Source organism: Bactrocera tryoni, chromosome 4 (genome assembly GCF_016617805.1).
Source record: "Bactrocera tryoni isolate S06 chromosome 4, CSIRO_BtryS06_freeze2, whole genome shotgun sequence".
Taxonomy (NCBI): domain Eukaryota; kingdom Metazoa; phylum Arthropoda; class Insecta; order Diptera; family Tephritidae; genus Bactrocera; species Bactrocera tryoni.
Genome location: NC_052502.1, coordinates 5,702,419 through 5,726,834, shown reverse-complemented (window position 1 = coordinate 5,726,834; position 24,416 = coordinate 5,702,419). Strand labels below are relative to the sequence as shown.

General features: G+C 37.0%; 2 protein-coding genes across 5 annotated transcripts; both read left to right on the top strand.

Moving 5' to 3' along the window:
• Positions 1-470: 470 nt before the first annotated feature.
• Positions 471-18,574, top strand: LOC120774315. The gene is made up of 5 exons (XM_040103850.1): positions 471-952; positions 1,072-1,240; positions 1,540-1,857; positions 1,928-2,396; positions 18,412-18,574. The coding sequence occupies exons 1-4, from the start codon at positions 582-584 to the stop codon at positions 2,339-2,341; spliced, it is 1,272 nt and encodes a 423-aa protein (XP_039959784.1). The 5' UTR covers positions 471-581; the 3' UTR covers positions 2,342-2,396; positions 18,412-18,574.
• LOC120774316 lies at positions 12,763-23,946 on the top strand. Of its 4 annotated transcripts, none has more exons than XM_040103853.1 (4): positions 12,763-13,264; positions 13,393-13,561; positions 13,892-14,209; positions 14,280-14,794. In XM_040103853.1, the coding sequence occupies exons 1-4, from the start codon at positions 12,894-12,896 to the stop codon at positions 14,691-14,693; spliced, it is 1,272 nt and encodes a 423-aa protein (XP_039959787.1). In that variant the 5' UTR covers positions 12,763-12,893; the 3' UTR covers positions 14,694-14,794. The 4 variants fall into 4 exon arrangements, with proteins under 4 accessions (XP_039959787.1, XP_039959786.1, XP_039959788.1 ...); XM_040103852.1 differs by lacking the exon at positions 14,280-14,794 and adding an exon at positions 23,385-23,946 and having other exon boundaries at positions 12,770-13,264; XM_040103854.1 differs by lacking the exons at positions 13,393-13,561; positions 13,892-14,209; positions 14,280-14,794 and adding exons at positions 22,493-22,661; positions 22,997-23,314; positions 23,385-23,946 and having other exon boundaries at positions 12,771-13,264.
• Positions 23,947-24,416: the final 470 nt, after the last annotated feature.

The window sequence follows — 24,416 nt, the reverse complement described above, 5'->3', positions numbered from 1 at the left end:
TCAAACACGATCATCTTATCTGTTTGCGTAATTAAAAGGCGAAAAAAGTCCGGTCTTCCTAGACCCTTGTCAGTTAATGTTGGAAAAGAGAATTAACTTACTGAACCTAAAGGTCTGAAGTCGTTAGAATATCTATGCCCATGTGGGGTTCACTCGAATAGTCCAAGATGTCAGTGTAACGGCAAAAATGAAAACATTAGTGATTATCTAACAAATAAACTAATGCTAGTAATGAAAAGTGACGACATGACCATACCTAATATTATTTGCAAAGTTTGTTATAACATTGGTCAACATTGATAAATAAACAAAAGTTGCACTAACTGAACACCCGCAAAGCAAACAATGGCAATTATAGCCAATGAGAAGTATTTTCCTTAATGAAAGGGCCCTGTTATCGCTGCCCTTTTACAGTTGAATTGCAAGTGTGCATTTGCTCGTCTATAAAAGCGCATCATTTGACAAAGCAAATTTTAGTTTAGTGAACTACACAGAACATTCTGGTTTGGGTGATTCATTTTGAGCTAAAAGCTGTTAAATAAAAAAAAAGTTTATTTTCGATAAATAAAGAAACTATAAAAATGGTTATCAAAAATCCGAACAATATTGTTGTGCCCGATTATTTGAACGAGAACTTCTTCGTGGCCGCGCTCGAGGAAGGTTTGCGTGCAATTCAGGTGACGGTTAAAGAATTAACTTTCGAATGGGCCACCAACCCCGGTGATAATTACTGCTCTCGCATCTATCGCATCGCGGTCACCTATGAGCGACTAGTTGACGCTGATGAGCCGCCAGTACAAGAGCAACGGTCGTTAATCGTTAAATCTATACCGGTTCCGGAAGACATACGTTTCCTTGAAGATGTAGGTGTTTTCCTTAAGGAAAAAATGACCTATTTGGATGTATTGCCACGGCTGCAAGTACTTGTGCCGTGTCCGAAATTCGGTGCCATGTTAGTATACCCAAAAAAATTGTGGAACATTTCTCATTAATTTTTTTTTGGAAAACAATTGAATGTGTTAAAATGATTTGCAATTGATTTCTTCATTTGCTTTCTTCTATTCTGCCCAGCTGCTATTATGCAACCAAATCCCCCATTAACACCCTTGTTTTTACTGACTTGAAGTCTGAAGGTTTTCGGGTTGCGCCACGACAGGACCAGCTCGATTGGGCACACTGCGAATTGATCTTGCAACAAACGGCGCGCCTGCATGCCACTTCAATGATTTTAGCCCAGCGAGTAAGTATATTGAAGAGGCCTAAGTAAGAATTTTTTAAACCATTATTTCTCAGTATATAACTGGAGTTATTTAGAAAAGAGCTGCTAGGAATGTAGTGAAGATATCCTTTGTGCAACAAAAACAATTTAAGTGCTCTAAAAGAGTATGGTTTTCAAGGATAATGTGAATTTAAACTGAGATGTGCATGTGTCATTTGGTATATACTAAAAACCGATATGAAAATCGAACGAATGTTTTCAATTAAATTTAAATAATTTTCAAAATCTTGACAAATTATACAAATATATATCATCTATAGGATCCCGACATCACCAAACGCTTGGTTGACGGTATGCTGTGCGAGAAGTCTATAATGAAGTCTGATTCCTTTAAGCAAATGTTCGGCGTTATGCTGAAGTACCTGGCCAACAATGCAGCCGAGTGGCCTGGTTTTGAAAAGATCGCACAAAAATTGCACCATTTCAATGATAATTTCAGGAGAATATGCGCACGCTTATCAGATCCTCGCAAAGGCGATCGTTTTGTTGTGATGAATCATGGTGATCTCTCTATTTTAAATATCATGTACGCCTATGATGATCCCAAGCAACCCAAGAAACCAACGCGCGCTATGTTTGTAAGTTCCACTGAAATCCACAACTTTTCATTTCATTCCATTAATACATTAATATTTTATGAATTTTCAGGTGGATTTCCAACTTAATTTCTGTGGCAGCCCTGGCTGCGATCTCAACTTCTTTCTCAACACTAGTGTACGTTTAAATGTGCTAAAGGATCGACGAGATGATCTCATAAATGTGTATTACAAAACATTCAAAGAGACGTTGGAGTACCTTCATTATGAGAATATACCGACTTTAGATGATCTAAAGTACGAATTGCGTGCTCGTGAACTTTATGGTCTCTTCGCTACGTTCAGTTTTCTGCCCATGGTTACTATGCCAAAGGAGCTATCTGGAGATAACAGTGTTGAAAATATGATAAACGAGGACAACGTCCGTGCAAAGTACCAAAAACTATTTTCACAAGATAATGTGCAAGCACAGCTAAAGTATGCACTGAAGCGCTTTGATGATTTGGGTGTGTTGGACGAGTTTTAGTTAATGTTTAATATTGGGTACAACTACTTTATGAGTGCTGGGAACATGTAAATATGTATGTATATATTAACGTAGAATATATAAAATTTAAATAAAATATTTATGTCTAAAGTAATTTCACTAAAAACATATAATACATAGTCATACTACCATATACATACATATATCAGTACTATCATGACAAAGAACATTCAATTCTCCTTTCATTATTTCCTGACCTGTCCCCCTTATCTACTCATATCTTTGTTTCTTATAATTTGTTCAAGTGGAATAGATCTTCCCTTAATAATTAAATTAAATTATTTTTTCTTTTAAATAATAACGACAAGAACAAATATTTGCACACATTACAACTCATTTGCTAGTACTCGCACTATTAACGACCTAAACTTCTCTTTTCATTCTTTCCTCCTCCCCTACTTGTAGTATACTCATATATTTGTCTACCATATGATGAGAGTCATAACGGAACCGCTGCGTATTGCAAGACAAGCAAGAAAAGGAGAGATAAGTATAACTTCTCTCTTTCTCTTATTTGTTCGGGAAGCCGCAGTACTCATATGCAGCTTATCAAGTTTTACGCTCAACTTGGCGATCAGCTTTACAACGACGATCCAAACAAATAATATTGCTACAAGCTCGGCTAAACCCATATATACCGCACATCAGTGACTAGAAATACATAATAATAACCCTTTAGAAATATTTATAGTATAGATATAAATGTCTGCTTAAAAATCTAAGAGCATGAGTCATGCCCAGTCTACCATATAGTTTCATGGAATTTACCTAAGCTGCAAATAAATTCATAAAAAAATTTTATGATCACATTTGCAATTTTTTTAAATAATATAATATTATAAACCAGCTTGCAAGGGCAAAAATTGAAAAAACAAGTCAATAATGAAAATTAAACGGCAATTATGCATGCGGCGCGGCAATCTTTTGTGAATGGGGTCGAGGTAAAATTGAGGCACGCCTAGAGCCAATACGCAACACTAAACGTAATATTGTCTAATGAATGGATTTAGTTAAACGCCGCTCTATGAAAGAGTCGCAAAAAGAAGTAAAAGATGGAAGGCAAAAGACTATAAATGAGCAACAGATTCTAGCACCTTGACCTTGACTGAAAATGGAAACCCTAGGATTAACAGAATTGTTTTGTAAGAAATGATGGTGCAGGGTGATTTAACGATTTGTGATCTCCTTATTTATAAAAGAAACAAAAATTATTATTTTTTTCAATTCGCAGGTAATAAGACTTTATGTAACATTCTCAAATAAACTATTCAGAGTAAACCACTTATTGCTTTGAGCCTCTTCCTTTTCACATTTTGAAATTTTCTGGATCATATATCACTACCAAATAAGTAAAGGTTTACAACTAAACTCAATCAAAAATATGTAAGTAGAGTTGTCAAGGTCTTACAACTATCTGTGGTATTACCAGCTACAACCATAGTACAGTTGTCAATGACATCTTTATTTGACAACTTTTTACAAGCAGGTTTTTTAATATTAATGCAAAATTAAAGACGTTGAAATAAACCGAGGTAAACGGTTACTTTAGTTGATTTTTCTACAGGGGGTATGAATACTAAACTAACTACACATAAGATGACTCCAAGTGATAACTACAAAAAGCGTGATTGGAAAAATTTTGTAAATAGTTCAGTTTTGATTAAAAATATTTGTTATTTATTAAATTAACATGTACGTCTGATAAGGACTTGGCAACACTGGAGCGAAGTGAAGAGAATTAAAGTGTGATGGAATAATCTATATATATAAAAGAAAGTGACGTTAGTTACTACGCTTATAACTGGAGAACGTCTGGACCGATTTCGGTGATTACCACCAATTCGGACAGGTCTCCGCCTAAACAAGGAGAATACTTAAGAAAATTCTGGAAAATTTTCCGAAAAAAAAAATTATGAAGAAAATAAATTTTCAAATACGATTTTAAAAGGGAAATAAAAACCAACATGATTTTAAATGCTGGCGCATAACTCAAAAACACCTGGACCAATTTTGCCAATTCTTTTTTTTAAATGTTCGTTGAGGCTCAAGGATGGTTTTTATGGCGAAAAAAATTCGAATAATTGCCGGAAAACCCCTAAAAAGAGCCCTTTTCTTTTTCCCATACAAACGAATGAATGCTGTTAGTAACGCTAATGCTCGAGAACAGCTGAACCAATCTTGATCCAATTTTCAGAGGTTGTTCGCTGTGGATCGAGGAAAGTTTAGAAATAAAAAACCGTATGCTTTTCGTGAGGAAAAGTCGGAAAGTTAGACAATTCCACAGACATAACTTTTTTTCATAGAAAAATTTTTTTTTCAACTTTTTTCCTTTTGTTTTTCGATTGTCAAATTTGTCGTTTGCTTTCTTTATTCCGGTTATTGACAAAAAAAATTATTGAAATTTATTCCATGAAAACGTTATGTGTGTTTCACACAAAGTGCTCAATTACAGATTGAAATTTGTTACGATACCACAAAGATATCGCGTTCGTTTTGGCATCAACATAAGTATGTATATTGACAGCCCATGGCACATGACCGAGAATTCCCAGGATGCGATGACATATGAATGAAATTATGGATCGCGGGCAATCAGCAAGCGATCGTCACGATGTCAGAGGACAACTTTTCAAACAACAGTTGCGATGTTTTGTAAACTTTATCTTTAAGCAACGTATGTATATGTGGTGCTCTTAGATGCTGAATGTGTTCTGTTGAGTGGCAAAGGAGAGGTTTGCTGCACGCACATATTCTTCTTTGGATGGTGGATGGTGGTTACACTAAATCAAATTGATGAAGTCATTTCTGCGGAAATTCCTGATCCAGAGATAGAAGCAGAATTATACGAAACCAATATGGTTCATGTACCTTACGGACATCACAATACCACTTCGGTTTGTATGTCTGACAATAAATGTACGAAACATTATCTAGGTGCTTTTCTTTCGGAAACACAATCTGGAAATGATGGATATCCACTTTATCGGCATCGCTCACCAGATAACAATGGCAGAACATTCAGCATTTAATTTAGAAGAGTGAATATCGAAGTTGACAACACATCTACAGTACTATATTCACCATTATTGCCTAATTCACATTCAAAACTTATATCAATGTTAAGTATTGCAGTTTGGTGAAATCGATCAAATGCGTTTGCAAGTCCGTCCCCGAAAGAAATAACTTGGCGGTTATTGACCTTGAACGAAATGAGATCAGCAAATATCAAATGGGTCGCTACGTGTACTGCAATGAAGCGTTATGTAAGATATTTACTTTTGCAATTAATGAACGTTTTCCGGCTGTTGTGCTTCTCGCAGTTAATTTGAAGAATGGCCAAAGAGTGTATTTCAACCCAGAGAATATAGTGGAAAACCACCAGCAACAAAATTAACATTGACGATTTTTTTCTCAACTTTCGTCAGTGATCCGTTTGCGAGAACATTGCGCTATTCGAAAATGCCTTGATATTATACGTGGAATTCATCGTCGAAGTAATAGTTACGTAGAAAGCAAGGCAAACCAGTAGATGGACATCCAGGTATGTTCTCAACAAATTAAGACGAGTTTTCACAATCCACCCGAAAAACCCACGATTGCTTCTAACTTCGGTTGCTACTGATTAATGAACGCGGTTCAACTTAATTTGAGTCACTGCGTAGTGTGAATGGTTTCTGAAAAGCATGCCAGCAATTACAATTGCTAGAACAGATGAGGAAGAGCTTGCCCGCGAAACAGATTGGATTTTGAAAAAAAGGCTCAGTGAAAAAAGGAAAGCTGAACTATCTCCTCAGCTTGTGGTTCCAGGCACAAAAATCTCACGACATAATACATATAAAATCAATACATCAGACTCTGATGATTATAGAAAGTTACTTTCAGTGCAACAGAAAATATACTAAATAACCTACAAGTAGAAGTGATCAATAGCCACAAAAGCCGATTTATAATGGGTGGTGATTATAATGCGAAGCATACCCAGTGGGGCTTGAGGCGAGTTATTGAAAGCGCACACCAACTTATTGGCCAAAAGATCCACTTTAAACACCAGATCTTATTGGATATGACCTCTAACCATTCACCAGTATATTTAACAATACACGAAAGTTATTAAGGAACCTTCACTTACGCTAACAAATAAAAACACTGACTGGGAATACTTTAAGCAAATGCTATCCAATGTTGATAGTCAAGTAAAAACAAGTTATAATTCGGAGCTAGATAACGAAAACATGAATTTGACAAATACAATTCTATATGCAACCTGGAGTAGTACACCAATTAAAAAAAACGTCACAGCAGGACATAAGTATACCAAAGAAATTAAGGAAATGGTAGCAGAAAAAGGCCGATCACGCCGAAGGTGGCAACAAACAAGATCTCCATCTGACAAAAGTTGTCTTAACAAATTGTGTAAAAAACTTACCAATAAGATAAAGGCATTTGAAACAAGAAAAAACGTTAACTTCGGTTGCACCAAAGCTAAATACCCTTCACAGGTGCATTTCTGTTAGTAACTATGTGTTCAGTTTGTATGGAAGCCACATATATGCTATAGTAATCCGTTCTAAACAAGTTTTTTAGAGATTACATTGTTGCCTTAGAAAATAACATATATCAAATTTCGTGAATATATCTTGTCAAATGTGAAAGTGGTCCATACAAGCATTTGATTCCGATCGTTCAGTTTGTATGGCAGCTATATGTTATAGTGGTCCGATATCGGCCGTTCCGACAAATGAGCAGCTTCTAGAGGAGAAAATGACCAATTTTTGTAAAATTTCAAAACGATGTCTTAAAAACTGAGAGACTAGTTCGTATATATACAGACAGACGGACACACGGACAGACAGACAGACGGACATGGCTAAATCGACTCAGCTCGACATACTGATCATTTATATATATACATACTTTATAGGGTCTCCGACGATTCCTTCTGGGTGTTACAAACTTCGTGACAAACTTAATATACCCTGTTCAGGGTATAAATATAACTCTCAGCTATTATCTGAAAAGTTTATCTAACGACCATAGGAATGATTATTGACGTTGGAAGCGTACAAACAATTTTTCTCGACCCGCAACTCAACATAATCCAATCAGAAAAGTAGACCAGACATGGGCCAAGAGCGATATAAAGAAAGCAGATGTTTTTTCGGAACACCCTGAAGGTGTCTTCAAACCATATGAAACTGCTTGCTGTGCGTATTAACAACATAATTGAAGAGAGGAAGCTAATACCGGTGCATCAGTTTGGCTTTCGAAAATATCACACCACTATTGACCAAGTATATAGAATAACTCGAGTCATTGAAAATGTCTTCGAAGAAAAAAAGGTTACAAAATTTTAAAATCATATCTTTGGGACCGTTTTTTCGAATTAAATATAGGGATATGTACTCTGATTTAAAGGAAATAAAAGCTGGTGTTCCTCAGGGTAGTGTGTTAGGACCCATCCTTTACCTACTCTTTACGTGCTATCTACCTCACGATGACAATTGTATTACAGCAACATTTGCGGATGATACTGCGGTTCTGTCTGTCGGCAATACACAAACTCTATTAATTGCAAGACTGCTGAAACATTTAAACAAAATATTTGAATTGACAGCTAAATGGCGAATAAAATTAAACGAAACTAAATCAGAACATATTGATTTTACATTCATCATTACCAGATATATGCCTCTGTACTTAAATGGTGTGCAAATACCACATCACAATACTGCGAAATACCTAGGCATGACCCTGAACACAACACTTAGATGGAGTGCACATGTCAAAAAGAAAAAAAAAAAATTAAAAATAAAATTCAGAAACATGTATTGGCTATTGGGTAGAAACTCTACATTATCCAGATATAACGAAATTCTAGTCTACAAGCAGGTATTCAGACCAGTTTGGACTTATGGGATTCAACTTTGGGGCTGCTCAAGCTCTAGCATTGTTGCACAAATCCAGCGATTCCAAAAATGTTTTAAGATACGCCGTCAATGCGCCTTTGTATGCTCGCAGTCACAATCTTGAACGCGATCTCGGAATTGACTCAGTTGCTGCATCAATCAACAAATGTGTAAAATTTCATATGGAAAGACTTTCTGACCATCTGAACACTGAAGCTAGGGCTCTCGTCACTCGAAGTAAATGGAAAGAAAGGCTTAAGCGCGAAAAACCCTATCACCTTATACAGCAACAAGACTCTCTGCAATTTATACGCAGAGCACCATTAATTATTTTGTATTATACAATAAGCAAAACAAATTGTTCGTTAGTTTATTTGAAATAAAAAAAAAAAAAAAAAAAAAAAGGAAAAAAGAAAAAGCGGGTCTTTCAACAAAGGTTACAGGGAGTGAATAGTAATAAATTAAGTAACGGTCATGTCGAACTTAGTCTTTACTGAAATAAGTACTTAATCTTATAGTCGAATCAATATTTAGTTGTGCTATAGTCTGCTAATGACGAGAAATACAAAAGGAATTCAAACTAAAAGCTAACGGTTACGGTAACGGTTAGTTATTTTATTTACTATCTTATTAGTTTCATTAAGGATACTTATGAAGCTGAAACAAAATTCTCAAATTCCTTAACTGTGCAACATTCAATATCTTCTGCGGCTGGCAATGTGCAGCATGATCTAAACTCGATTGTCACTTCAAAAAACACTCACACAATGACCACTGCGACTGTGTGCAACAACCAAAATGTTGTTGTTGGTTTCTCATGCTACGTTGCGCCTCATGCAGCACAATGTATTTGCTGCTACCAGCTATTTCTCTCGCTGATCAAGATCATGGGGCTTATTGATCGCTATGCAAGATTACAGTCAGCGCTTACTGTCGGCAGAAATAACGGTCTACGGCGCAATGACGTATTAAAAATGTGGTATTTTGCTGTTTTTATACCCTGAACAGGGTATATTAAGTTTGTCACGAAGTTTGTAACACCCAGAAGGAAGCGTCGGAAACCCTATAAAGTATATATATAAGTGATCAGTATGTTAAGCTGAGTCGGTTTAGCCATGTCCGTCTGTCTGTCTGTCCGTCTGTCCGTCCGTCTGTCTGTATATATACAAACTATTCCCTCAGTTTTTAAGATATCCTTTTGAAATTTTGCAAACGTTATTTTCTCTTCAAGAAGCTGCTCATTTGTCGGAACGGCCGATATCGGACCACTATAACATATAGCTGCCATATAAACTGAACGATCGGAAACAAGTTCTTGTATGGAAAACTTTCATATTTGCCAATGTATCTTCACTAAATTTGGTATAGATTATTTTCTAAGGCAACAATGCAATTTTCGAAGAAATTGTTCAGATCGGCTTACTAAGCATATAGCTGCCATACAAACCAAATGATCGGAATCAAATGCTGGTATGGAAAACGTTTGCATTTGACAAGATATATTTACAAAATTTGGTATGAATTATTTTCTAAGGCACCAATGTAATCTGTGAAAGGTATATTAGCTTCGGTGCAGCCGAAGATAACATTTTTTCTTGTTTTTTGTTGTGTGTGATATTCCTTGGTCATCCAAGGCACGACGTGGCTATGAACCGATTGCCAATAATTTTTTGTCTCCAAAGTGCTAAAGCAATTATTGGTGGCGATAAAAAATTCGTTTTGATTTTAACTCTAAATGCCCGCCATGAGGATAAGATAGAACAAAAGTTCTTCTCGCGACAATGTTTCGGCATTATGGAATGCACCCTTTGATATATAAGCAGACTTATAGTTATTCTTTTGGTGTTCACTTATTATTTTCACATTTAACGTTGTCTTGCTTGTATAGACAAAAAACTTATTTAAAAAACTTTGAAAAGTGTTGATGAGTTTACAATCCTTAGCCAAATATAAATCCCGGTTGATTCCGATTACTATCGCGTCGTGTTTTTTCATTTCATGGCATAGCAGGATAGATACCGAAACGCGAACCCGATTCCCCAATCGATGATGATGGAGCAGACATTCAATTGCCCGACCATGAAGAAGCTAGAATAGCAATTACCCGCCTGAAGAACAACAAAGCGGCGGGGGCCGATGGATTATCGGCCGAGCTATTCAAACACGGCGGCGAAGAACTGATAAGGAGCATGTATCAGCTTCTTTGTACAATATGGTCGGACGAAAGCCTGTCCAACGATTGGAATTTAAGTGTGCTCTGCCCAATCCATAAAAAAGGAGACCCCACAATCTGCGCCAACTAACCTGGGATTAGCCCCCTCAACATCGCATATAAGGTTCTATCGAGCGTATTGTGTGAAAGATTAAAGCCCACCGTCATTAAACTGATTGGACCTTACCATTGTGGCTTCAGATCTGGAAAATCAACAACCGACCAGATATTCACCATGCGCCAAATCTTGGAAAAGACCCGTGAAAGGAGAATCGACACACACTACCTCTTCGTCGATTTCAAAGCTGCTTTCGACAGCACGAAAAGGAGCTGCCTTTATGCCCCGAAAGACTAATACGGCTGTGTAAACTGACGTTGATCAACACACAAAGCTCCGTCAGGATCGGGAAGGACTTCTCCGAGCCGTTCGATACCAAACGATATTTCAAACAAGGCGACTCCCTATCGTGTGACTTCTTCAACCAGCTATTGATATCATCGGCCTCAACACCCGCGCCGTTAGTTCTGCCTTCTCCAGACTGGACAAGGAAGCACAGAAAATGGATTTGGCAGTGAACGAGGGCAGGACAAAATATCTTCTGTCATCAAACAAACAGTCGTCGCACTCGCGACTTGGATCTCACGTCACAGTTGACTGTCATAACTTTGAAGTTGTAGATAATTTTGTCTATTTAGGAACCAACGTAAACACCACCAACAATGTCAGCCTGGAAATCCAACGCAGGATTGCTCTTGCCAACAGGTGCTACTTCGGACTGAGTAGGCAATTGAAAAGTAAAGTCCTCTCTCGACGAACAAAAGCAAAATTCTATAAGTCGCTCATAATTTCCGTCCTGCTCTACGAGTATGGTGCAGAGGCTTGGACGATGACAGAAACCGATGAGTCGACGTTACGAGTTTTCGAGAGAAAGGTTCTGCGAAAGATTGATGGTCCTTTGCGCATTGGCCAAGGCGAATATCGCATTCGATGGAACGATGAGCTGTACGAGATATACGATGACCTTGACATAGTTCAGCGCATTAAAAGACAGCGGCTACACTGGCTAGGTCATGTTGTCCGAATGGACGAAAACACTCCAGCTCTGAAAGTATTCGACGCAGTACCCGCCAGGGGAAGCAGAGGAAGAGGAAGACCTCCACTCCGTTGGAAAGACTGAGTGGAGAAGGACCTGGACTCGCTTGGAATATCCAATTGGCGCCACGTAGCGAAAAGAAGAAACGACTGGCGCGCTGTTGTTAACTCGGCTATAATCGCGTGAGCGGTGTCTACGCCAATTGAGAAGAAGAAGAGCAACTACGCTGTTTGAGATATATCATTTGCTGGTATTGGATTAAAGTAGAGGGGATAAAGAAAAGATTCCTCGGTTTAAAAGTGAAAAAGGATTTTACATTATTTTATCTTTCGACTAGGTGTCAAAGATGGACTAGAGGAAATCAACGGCTAACTACAACGCTTAGGGGAATTAAGGTGTATTTTAGTCTTGAACTAACAAAATTGATTTTGTGATGGTTTATATTTTTCAAGTTTAACTAAATTTTCAACAAGAAGGCCACGATTTGTCAGGTTCTGCTGGACTGATTTACCGAATATTTTAAAATTATGTATGTTCTTTATACAAAAGACCTCTCTATGTCCGGAACTAGACATATCCGCAAATTTCAATTTTAACTATTTTTAAAAAATTCGAAACAGTCGAGAGAAGTATAAAAAAAAATGTTTGCTTCATCAGCTGGTAGGTTTTTGAAATTTTCAACTTTTAAAAATATGAATTTTTATGTGAAGGCCGTTAAAGCTGCTGATAGATACAAAAAACGACTATCTTATCAAATACTTAAAGTGTTAATAACGGCTATTTGAGGAATTAGAAGCTTTATTGGTCTTCCTAGACACTTGTTAACAAAGGTCTAAAACGAGAATCAATTCACCAAAACTAAAAGCCCTATGCCGTTAGAATATATGTACATATTTGCAGATGTAGGGTGTCATTATACCGGCAAAAATGAAAATATTAGTGATTATCAAACAAATAAACTAATGAAAATGAAAAGTGATGAGATGATCGTAACTACTATTATTTGTCAAAGTGTGTTATAACATTGGTCAATATAGATAACAACTGAAGTGATCGATTGCTCATTAATTAGCACTCACACTCAATCTATGAGAAATGAGAAGTATTTTCTTTAATGAAAGGGCAGCGATACCTTTTATAGCTGAATTGCAAGTGTGCATTTGCTCGTCTATAAAAGCGCATCATTTGACCAAGCAAATTTTAGTTTAGTGAACTGCACAGAACATTCTGGTTTGGGTGATTCGTTCGGAGCTGAAAGCTGTTACAAATAAAAAATTAAAAAAAATTATTTTCGCTAAATAAAGAAACTAGTTATAAAAATGGTTATCAAAAATCCGAACAATATAGTTGTGCCCGATTATTTGAACGAGAACTTCTTCGTGGCCGCGCTCGAGGAAGGTTTGCGTGCAATTCAGGTGACGGTTAAAGAAGTAACTTTCGAATGGGCCACCAACCCCGGTGATAATTACTGCTCACGCATCTATCGCGTTGCAGTCGCCTATGAGTGTCTAGTTGACGCTGATGAGCCACCAGTACAAGAGCAACGGTCGTTAATCGTTAAATCTATACCGGTTTCGAAAGACACCCGTTTCCTTGAAGATTTAGGTGTTTTTCTTAAGGAAAAAATTACCTTTTTGGATGTATTGCCACGGCTGCAAGTACTTGTGTCGTGTCCGAATCTCGGTGCCACGTTAGTATACCCAATAAATTTGTGGAACATTTCTCATTAATTTTTTTTTTGGAAAACAATTGAATGTTTTAAAATGATTTTAAATATTTGCGGGTATTCTCAATTATGATTTCTTCTAATCTGTTTAGCTGCTTATACGCAAACAAATCACCAATTAACTCTCTTGTGCTTACTGACTTGAAGTCTGAAGGTTTTCGGGTTGCGCCACGACAGGACCTGCTCGATTGGGCACACTGCGAGTTGATCTTGCAACAAACGGCGCGCCTTCACGGCACTTCAATGATTTTAGCCCAGCGAGTAAGTGTATTGAAGAAGCCTAAGTAAGCATTTTTATACCATTATTGTTCAGTATATAACGGGAGTTATTCAGAAAAGAGCTGCTGGAAATGTAGTGCAGATATGCTTTGTGCAACAAAAACAATTCAATTGATCCAAAATAGTAGGGCTTACAATCAGTTAATCTTTTAAAGCAACTAATCTTATTTTAGAAACAATAATAAATATCTGGAAATATATATTTAGTTGCAGTTATAGTTAAAATTTAGATCGTGCAATAGAATGTTTTCATTTTTATGTAATTAATTTACAAAAATCGTGAAAAATCATTAGTATATATATCATCTATAGGATCCCGATATCACCAAACGCTTGGTCGGCGGTTTGCTGAGCGAGAAGCATGTAATGAAGTCTGTTACCTTTAAGCAAATGTTTAGTATTCCCTTGAAGTACTTAGCCAACAATGCAGCCGAGTGGCCCGGTTTTGAAAAGATCGCACAAAAATTGCACCATTTCAATGATAATTTCAAGATCATATGCGCACGCTTAGCAGATCCTCGTAAAGGCGATCGTTTCGTTGTGATGAATCATGGTGATCTCACTGTTTTAAATATGATGTACGTCTATGATGATCCCAAGCAACCCAAGAAACCAACGCGCGCTATTTTTGTAAGTTCCACTGAAATCCAGAACTTTTTATTTCATTCCATTAATACATTAATATTTTATGAACTTTCAGGTGGATTTCCAACTTAATTTCTATGGCAGCCCTGGCTGCGATCTCAATTTCTTTCTCAACACTAGTGTACGTCTAAATGTGCTAAAGGATCGACGAGACGATCTTATAAATGTGTATTATAAAACATTCAAGGAGACGTTGGAGTACCTTCATTACGAGAATATACCGACTTTAGATGATCTAAAGTACGAACTGCGTGCTCGTGAACTTTATGGTCTTTTCGGTTTGTTCGGTTTTCTACCCTTAATTACTATGCCAAAGGAGCTATCCGGAGATAACAGTGTTGAAAATATGAGAGTTGAGGAGAAAGTCCGTGAAAAGTACCAAAAACTATTTGCACAAGATAATGTACAAGCACAGCTAAAGTACGCACTGAAGCGCTTTGATGATTTGGGTGTGTTGGACGAGTTTTAGTTAATGTTTGATATTGGGTACAACTACTTTATGTTGAATGCCATACATCCAAATCGGCTTTATCACTACATTATATAAAAGCACTTTGTTGTCTAGGCTAAGTTTGGAGTTTTTATTTAATAGTCAATTTAAATTTGCAGCTCTTATCTTTATGTAAGTTATTTCAGTGGATATATCTTTTCTGCACGTAAGTCTTCTATCGAAGTGAATACTGAATACCAAGATATGTTCCTTCGTTCGCTTGGGGTACTAAACTATTGTTTATTTTTACTGCCGGACACATTTGTGGTCTTAGCGCAAACTTAACATGCTTACACTTGTTTTTGTTTTTTTTTTTTGATGAGATGTTTCTGTCTTTTTTTTGGTGAGATGTGGGGGGAAAATCTTCGAAAGACATCCGCTGGGGTTTGCTGACACCCAGAGCGCTGCAGTCTAGCTGGTAGCTGCCGATGAAGTCACGAAAAAGCTTCTCAAGTTGAGTAGCGTTATTCGGGACAAGATTTTGCCTTTTGGTTGCGTTTTTGGCAACCTCGGCGTAGGGGAAAGGGGATCCCTGCCGTTGCGGTTAGACTTGGGATTGTGGTGTGGTTTGTGCTGGGGGACGGGTGGCTCTTTGTAGGAGAGCCTTTGAGGTATTCTGGGCCTTTTTTGGAGGTTCGGGTTGATGTTTTTTGAGGTCTTTAGAGCAACCCCGATAGGTAGCGCGATGTGGGCTCTTGCCGTGGAAGCAGGTGGGCTTCGCGTCTTTTTGCTCTTTGAGAGCGCAGAATGCCGTATTATGAGAGCGACCGCAGAAGGCGCAGGCCAAGGGAGCAGTAGTTTGACGTGTGGGCGAAATTAAGGCAGTGGAAGCATTGCGATAGCCTTAGCCTTTCGTTTGGCCTCTACTTTGACGATGAGGTCATCGATTACTTTAAGTCAAAAATCGTCTTCGCTGAAGAGTGCGAAGGGTCGAGGTTGACCGTTATTAGGGGCCATATTGTTGGGACCTTGCGCATGCGGTTAATGCTCTTCACCGCTGGATTTTTCATCCTCAATTCACTGAGGATGGTTTGGTCATCGAGGCATTCGAGGATGCCTCTGATGACGACAGTCTGGTCTTTGTTCTGATGGAGCTGGTTGGTTGTGTAAGGGATTTCATGCTTTTCCAGCGCAGATGTAAGCTGCCGAAACCCGTCAACTGTTTCGGGATAAACAGTGATGGCTTCAGAGACCACTTTGGCGGATCTGATTTTTATGTCTGCCTTGCGCAGACCAGAGCTTATCTGCTCCCACGATTCCATTTTGAGGATTCGGATAGGTGGAGGGCTTTTCTCCTTAGGGGGGACTAGGTCCTCGCTCTCATCGGAAGAGGTTGATGACAGAAAGTCATCAATTATGAGAGTTTCAGGGGGGATGTGGTGCGGCGCCGCTTTCGCTTTTCCCGTTTGGGTTCTTCCCGTCTGGGGTTTTCCCGCTTGGGGTTTTCCCGTTTTTCCCGTCATTGGGTGGATCAATGCTCATTTGAGCATTTTCGGGAGAGGGGGAGGTGGTAGCGTCGTTGGACGCGTCCGCAAAAGTTGAGGTTAATACATTGTTGGAAGATTGTTGGAAGATCTGCTGTTTATATGATGTATAGTGTTGGACCTAAAACACTGAACTGTGGTACACCTGCCCTTATCTGTTGTTCATCAGATATGAAATCTCCCACTTTTTCCATAAATTTTCCATTTTTGAAATAAGACTTCAATGTTTTATATAATTCTTCTGCCATGGAGACGGTTGTGTTAAGTTTTTCCCAGGTTTATTTATCAAGATAATCTGCGACTTTTTCCATGAATTAGGACAATATCCCAGATTAAGAATTGCTTTGAAGAGCAAAGAGAGCACTGCTACGGCAACATTTGGTAACTCAATTAGCATTTTTGGGGTAATATTATCATGTCCTGGTGACTTTTTTGGGTTAAGTTCTTTTATTATTCTAGTAACTTCAGAAGTAGAAGTCCTAATTGACCCAAGCGACTCGTAAGCGGTATTGGGCAAGGTTGACAGCGTAAAGTTGTTCTTTGGGCAATTGGGCTGAAATACCTTTTCTAGGTGATTTGCAAAGCAATTTGCCTTATCCTCATCACTACGTTCCCGATTACCATTCAGCTGTCTTAGAGGCATGTTGGAATATACTAGTGGCTTCAAAGACTTTTGGGCTTTCCAAAGGGAGTTTTGCTTGATAAATTTGAACACAGTTTCTTCATTTAATTTTCAGTGTTGTGTTTTTCCTCGCGTTTAAGCGCTTTTTTTAACTTTCGTACAGCAGATTTCAGTTGAAGCTGAGTGGAAGGGGAGCGATTTAACTGCCATTCACGTCATTATTGGTGATCTTTCTATAACCAACTAGTTTATTGTTTCTTTTTGGTGTTGCCAATACAGCTGCATTAGTTATTACGTCATTAAATTCTCTTATACTTTCATCAATGTCTCTTCCAGTATTTATTTTGCAATCAATATTGATGTGGCTGCTGATATACTTTCTATACTTCAACCAGTTAGTATGTGATGTTAGACAAACTTTTAGCTCAAATATCATGGGCTGTTCGTATAGCTTTATTAGTAGAGGAGAATGATCAGATGATAAGTCTGTATCTATATTTTTGACTTCAGCAAAATCTATTTAGTCCGGTATTTTTTTTCTATCACTTGGCCAGTATGTCGGCTTACCAGGAGATATTATATCCAGCTTATTATGCTTATTCATAATAATGTACGAAAGCTGTCCTTTCGAATTAATAAGTCGTGAGCCCCAGTACGTGTGTTTTCCGTTGTAATCTCCACCTGCTAGAAATCTTTGACCTAGTGTTCCGAAAAAGGCTTTAAATTCGCTATCCGTAATTTTAGAAGGAGGTGGACAGTATATAGCCGTATGGTTTAAGTCAAAACCCCGATTTTTTAGTGATATTGTTGCAGCTTGTAACTGTGGTGGAGCATGAGTTTCTAGAGCATAGTTGTTTAAACAATTTCTAATCAACACTGCCGTGCCACCATGCGATTTCCATAAAACTTTTTTCAGTGTAGGAATGAATTTTTGCTTCATCTATATTGCCTTTTTTCAAAGGCACTATATGAAAATTGTTAGTAGCTATGTACAATTTCACTTAATCTCGCAACAAGAGGATTACCGCTACGCTCGCGCATATATTTTGGAAATGGTTTGGCATTAACGACTGTGGTGGTACCCTTCGCATCGTCGTCTGAACCATTGCTTAGTATGGCAAATCTGTTGTCATTTAAAACTTCCGTTTTATTTTTATTTGGTGTGCCGCCTTGAAATTTTTTAGGATTGACCGCTGACTTTGAAGGAAGGGTTGATAAAGCTGAAGTAGGCATTTAAGGAATGCCAACGGTCTTGCTGATGAGGCTGCAAAGCACTCATTATTCTTTGTTTGATTTGTTTTTTTGTTTTCTCTTTTTGATTCTTACACTATTTGTTTATGTTTATTGTGTGCACTGTTTTTATGTTTGTTTACATTTTAATAAATTGCTTTTTTGTTTTACTTTTTGCTTGATTATTATTATTATTTTTTATTTTTTTGCAAAGACAGAATTCACGGAGCGAATTAAATAAAAATAGTGAACGGACGTTGAACACTCTCTTTCAGAATTAAAGTGTGATAGAATAATTTTCAATAAATTCAAAATTTTTAATACTTACAACAATTAAATTCAAAAACTTGTTCCTGTACAGAAGTGCTTTTTACGGAGATTGCCTGGAAGTTGAAGTGCGGTGAGATGATCGAGTGGATGGGCTGTTACACCTACTAAAAGTTTCCCAGTGGATGTAAAACAACTTATTATAATTTTTTCTTATTAGACTTTGACCAGCAAGAGCGAATCTGAAAAGTCACTAACTAATGTAAGTTTTATTTATCTAATGCGATAAACAATTATATTTGCGTTATTTAGAGTTAAGCTTTTACCTGCATTAGATCAGCCTAGTAGTATACACCGAAATTGGTAAATGTTTTATCTAATAGTTGGAATATAGTTATTTTTACAAATATTGGCTCATGATGAAAAATGTCCGAACGCCTCTACCTGGTGATGGCCAAATATCCGAAAACCCCAAAACTACGACAAATAAACTAATTCATTCTGAAACAATTATAAAGCAACAATCCAGGCAGTTGGAAACGTTAGAGCAAGTATGCGCCGAATTAAAGTAAGAGATAATATTTCTCAAAGCCGAAAATCAGAAGTTAAAAACAAAGAATCTAAGTCCTAGAAATAACGAAATAAATGCTGAATTGTATGCAACAGATGAGGAACAGCTTACCCGCGAAACAGATAGCATCTTGAAAAAAAGGCCCAGTAAAACAGGAAAGCTGAACTATCTCCTCAGTTTGTGGTTCCAGCTACATCAAATAGCATAAAAGAAGTCGAAAGAAATCAAACAGAAACAAAAATCTCATGACCTCCTCTAATAATATATAAAATTACGAATGATGAGGCAAAAAAAGCATTTACTATTAAGCGTCTAAATAATAATACATACAAAAGCAATATATCTAACGATTATAGAAAGTTAACCAAAACTCTGTCAACACAGAATTTACCATGGTTTTCTTATAAAAATTAGCAACCTCGACCAATTAAGGTAATCGTTAAAAATTTACGAGCCAGAGGCTATTGTATCAGACCTTCATAAGAAGGGATTCAAAGCTATAAACGCAATCAAGAAACTGAAGTGGAAAACGAAAGAGCCATTACATCTGTTTCTTCTTGCTTTCGATGCAACAGAAAATATAAATAACATACATGTATATGGAATAAAAACTATATTGCATTCCTTTGTTGTCATTGAGGCCGTAAAGCAGTTAAAGCTCATACCACAATGAAAATTGTGTCAATCATATGGACACACAAGTAGTTGTGCTATGCTCTTGCTTACGACGAGTAATACAAAAGGAATTCAAACTAAAAGCTAACGGTTACGGTAACGTTTCGTTATTTTATTTTCTCTACATTTACATAGTTTCATTAAGGATACTTATGAAGCTAAAACAAAATTCTCAAATTCTTCAACTGTGTAACATTCAACATTATTATCCTTTGTGGCTGGCAATATGCAGCGTGATCTAAACACGATTGCCACTTCGAAAAACACCCACACAATGACCACTGCTGCTGTGTGCAACAACCAATATATTGCTGTTGGTTTCTCGTGCTGCTTTGCGAATCGTGCAGCACAATCACTTTGCTGCTTCTACTTATTTCTCTCGCTGATCAAGATTATTGGTCTTAAACAATTCGTATTGGCTTAAGCTCAAATTCCCCCGATGAGGATAAGACAAACAAAAGTACTTCTCGCGACAATGTTTTGGCATTATGGAATGCACCCTTTGATATACATACATTATAAGCATATTTATAGTTATTCTTTTGCTGTTCTCTTATTATTTTCACATTCACATTTAATGTTGTTGTTGTTGTACTGTCAAAAAGCATGTCCCAAAAATGTTTGAAAAGTGTTGATGAGTTTACAATCCTTAGCCAAATATAAATCCCGGTTCTCTCCGATTACTATCGCCTGGTATGTTTTCATTTCATGGCATAGTATGTACTTGCCTTAGCCTCAAACTCTCGGCTAAAAGTCAAAACTTTTATTTTATGGGCAATTATAACTGAGCTATAATCAAAGAGCAACTACGCTGTTTGGATATATAATTTGCTGGGAACAAAACGTTTCATTCCGAATTTAATCAATCTTGTATCGTCTTAAGGTAGAGGGGATAAAGAAAAGTTTCCTCCATTTAAATGTGAAAAGAGATTTAACATCATTTTATCTTTTGACTTGGTGTCAAAGAGGGACTAGAGGAAACCAACGGCTAATTACAACGCTTAGGGGAATTAAGGGGTATTTTAGTCTAGAGCTAAAAAAATCGATTTTGTGATTTTTTATATTTGTTAAACTACATTTTCAACAAGAAGCCCACGATTTGTCAGGTTCTGCTGAACTGAAAATGTTTACTTCAGCAGCTGCTAAGATTTTGAAATTTTCAACTTTTAAAAATATGGATTTTTATTCTACGACTTTGTCCTTTCCTGCCAAATCACTTGGATATCGATACCGAACCACTATAGAATGTCGCTCTCAATAAAACTGATTATTGAAACTTTAGATAGAGATCTTTCTATAGCCTTTTACGCTACAAGAAATGCAGCTGTGAATGGCTTTATAGCTGCTGATAGATAGAAAGAAAACGACTATCTTATCAAATAAATACTTAAAGTGTTAATAACGGCTATTTGAGTAATTAGAAGCTTTATTGGTCTTCCTAGACTCTTGTTAACAAAGGTCTAAAACGAGAATCAATTCACCGACCCTAAAAGCTCTATGCTGTTAGAATACGTATGCACATGTAGGGTATCATTATAACGGCAAGAATGAAAATATTAGTGATTATCAAGTAAATAAACAAATGCAATTAGTGAAAAGTGATGAGATGACTATAACTACTATTATTTGCCAAAGTGTGTTATAAATTTAGCAAATATTGATAATTAAAAAACAGTTGCATTATCTAAATCCCCGCAAAACAAACAATAGCAGCTACAGCCAATCTATACTCAACTGAAGTGATCTATTGCTCAGTAATTAGCACTCACACTCAATCTATGAGAAATGAGAAGTATTTTCTTTAATAAAAGGGCCCTGTTATCGCTGCCCTTTTATAGCTGAATTTCAAGTGTGCATTTGCTCGTCTATAAAAGCGCATCATTTGACCAAGCAAATTTTAGTTTAGTGAACTGCACAGAACATTTTGGGTTGGGTGATTCGTTCGGAGCTGAAAGCTGTTACAAATAAAAAAATTAAAAAAAAATTATTTTCGCTAAATAAAGAAACTAGTTGTAAAAATGGTTATCAAAAATCCTAACAATATAGTTGTGCCCGATTATTTGAACGAGAACTTCTTCGTGGCCGCGCTCGAGGAAGGTTTGCGTGCAATCCAGGTGACGGTTAAAGAATTAACTTTCGAATGGGCCACAAACCCCGGCGATAATTATTGCTCACGCATCTATCGCGTTGCAGTCGCCTATGAGTGTCTAGTTGACGCTGATGAGCCACCAGTACAAGAGCAACGGTCGTTAATCGTTAAAGCTGTAACGGTTACGAAAGAAACACGTGTTCTTGAAGATTTAGGTGTTTTTCTTAAGGAAAGAATTACCTTTTTGGATGTATTGCCACGGCTGCAAGTACTTTTGCCGTGTCCGAAATTCAGTGCCACGTTAGTATACTTCAAAAAATTGTGGAACATTTCCCATTAATTTTTATACCCAGAACAGGGTATATTCAGTTTGCCACGAAGTTTGTAACACCCAGAAGGAAGCGCCGAAGACACTATAAAGTATATACATATATAAATGATCAATATGTTGAGCTCTGTCGATTTAGCCATATCCGTCTGTCTGTTTGTATATATACGAACTAGTCCCTCAGTTTTTAAGATATTGTTTTGAAATTTTGCAAACGTCATTTTCTCTTCAAGAAGCTGCTCATTTGTCAGAACTTCCGATATCGGACCACTATAACATACAGCTGTCATACAAACTGAACGATCGGAAACAACTTTTTATATGGAAAACTTTTTCATTTGACAAGATATATTCACGAAATTTGGTACAGCTTATTTTCTTGTAATGTAATCTTTGAGGAAATTGTTCAGATCGGTTATCGGTTTTTTTGTGTTGTAAAACAATTGAATGTTTTAAAATGATTTTTAAAAATTTCGTTTATTCTCAATTATGATTTCTTCTATTCTTCCCAGCTGCTATTATGTAACCAAATCACCCGTTAACTCTCTTGTTCTTACTGACATGAAGTCTGAAGGTTTTCGGGTTGCGCCACGACAGGACCTGCTCAATTGGGCACAGTGCGAATTGATCTTGCAACAAACGGCGCGCCTGCATGCCACTTCAATGATTTTAGCCCAGCGAGTAAGTGTATTGAAGAGGCCTAAGTAAGAATTTTTTTATACCATTATTGCTCAGTATATAACGGGAGTTATTGAGAAAAGAGCTGCTGGAAATGTAGTGAAGATATGCTTTGTGCAACAAAAACAATTGAATTGATCCAAAATAGTAGGGCTTACAATCAGTTAATCTTTTAAAGCAACTAATCTTATTTTAGAAACAGTAATAAATATCTGGAAATATATATATAGTTGCAGTTATAGTTAAAATTGAGATCGTGCAATAGAATTTTTTTAATTTTTATGTAATTAATTTACAAAAATCGTGAAAAATCATATGTTTATATGTATCATCTATAGGATCCCGATATCACCAAACGCTTGGTGGGCGGTTTGCTGTGCGAGAAGTCTATAATGAAGTCTGATGCCCTTAAGCAAATGTTTGGCATTCCCCTGAAGTACTTGGCCAACAATGCAGCCGAGTGGCCCGGATTTGAAAAGATCGCACAAAAATTGCACCATTTCAATGATAATTTCAAGATCATATGCGCGCACTTAGCAGATCATCGTGAAGGCGATCGTTTTGTTGTGATGAATCATGGTGATCTCACTGTTTTAAATATCATGTACGCCTATGATGATCCCAAGCAACCCAAGAAACCAACGCGCGCTATTTTTGTAAGTTCCACTGAAATTCACAACTTTTTATTTCATTCCATTAATACATTAATATTTTATGAACTTTCAGGTGGATTTCCAACTTAATTTCTTTGGCAGCCCTGGCTGCGATCTCAACTTCTTTCTAAACACTAGTGTACGTCTAAATGTGCTAAAGGATCGACGAGAAGATCTCATAAATGTGTATTATAAGACATTCAAGGAGACGTTGGAGTACCTTCATTATGAGAATATACCGACTTTAGATGATCTAAAGTACGAATTGCGTGCTCGTGAACTTTATGGTCTTTTCGCTTTGTTCGGTTTTATGCCCATAATTACTATTCCAAAGGAGCTATCCGGAGATAACAGTATTGAAACTATGATAAACGAGGAGAACGTCCGTGCAAAGTACCAAAAACTATTTGCACAAGAACATGTACAAGCACAGTTAAAGTATGCACTAAAGCGCTTTGATGATTTGGGTGTGTTGGACGAGTTTTAGTTACCTGTGATATTGGGTACAACTACTTTATGGGTGTTTGGAAAAGTTAATATGTACATATATATTAACATAGAATGTATAAAATTTAAATAAAATCTTTAGACGCGACTCCAGTAAAGTATATCTAAAGTAATTTCACTAAAAATATATAATACATATAGTCGTACTACCATCTACATATATCAGTACTATCACGGCAAAGAACATGTAATTCTCCTTTCATTATTTCCTTACCTGTCCCACTTATCTACACATATCTTTGTTTCTCATAATTTGTTCAAGTGCTAATAGATCTTTTCTTAATCATTAAATTTAATTATTCTTATCTTTTAAACAATAACGACAAGAACAGATATTTGCACACATTACAACTCATTTACCAGTACTCGCACAATCAACGACCTAAACTTCTCTTTTCATTCTCTCCTTCCCTCTCCTACTTGTAGTATACTCATATATTTGTTTCTCATATGATGAAAGTCATAATGGAACCGCTGCGTATTGCAAGACAAGCAAGAAAAGGTTCTATTTTTCTCTCTTTCTCTTATTTGTTTGGGAAGCCGCAGTACTCATATGCAGCTTATCAAGGTTTACTCTCAACTTGGAGATCAGCTTTAC

Excerpts from the sequence above, each read along its gene's own strand:
- LOC120774315 (XM_040103850.1), top strand. The coding sequence starts at position 582 with ATGGTTATCAAAAATCCGAACAATATTGTTGTGCCCGATTATTTGAAC. Across the intron at positions 953-1,071 it reads TGTCCGAAATTCGGTGCCAT|CTGCTATTATGCAACCAAAT; the intron begins GTTAGTATACCC and ends TATTCTGCCCAG. Across the intron at positions 1,241-1,539 it reads CAATGATTTTAGCCCAGCGA|GATCCCGACATCACCAAACG; the intron begins GTAAGTATATTG and ends TATCATCTATAG.
- LOC120774316 (XM_040103852.1), top strand. The coding sequence starts at position 12,894 with ATGGTTATCAAAAATCCGAACAATATAGTTGTGCCCGATTATTTGAAC. Across the intron at positions 13,265-13,392 it reads TGTCCGAATCTCGGTGCCAC|CTGCTTATACGCAAACAAAT; the intron begins GTTAGTATACCC and ends TAATCTGTTTAG. Across the intron at positions 13,562-13,891 it reads CAATGATTTTAGCCCAGCGA|GATCCCGATATCACCAAACG; the intron begins GTAAGTGTATTG and ends TATCATCTATAG.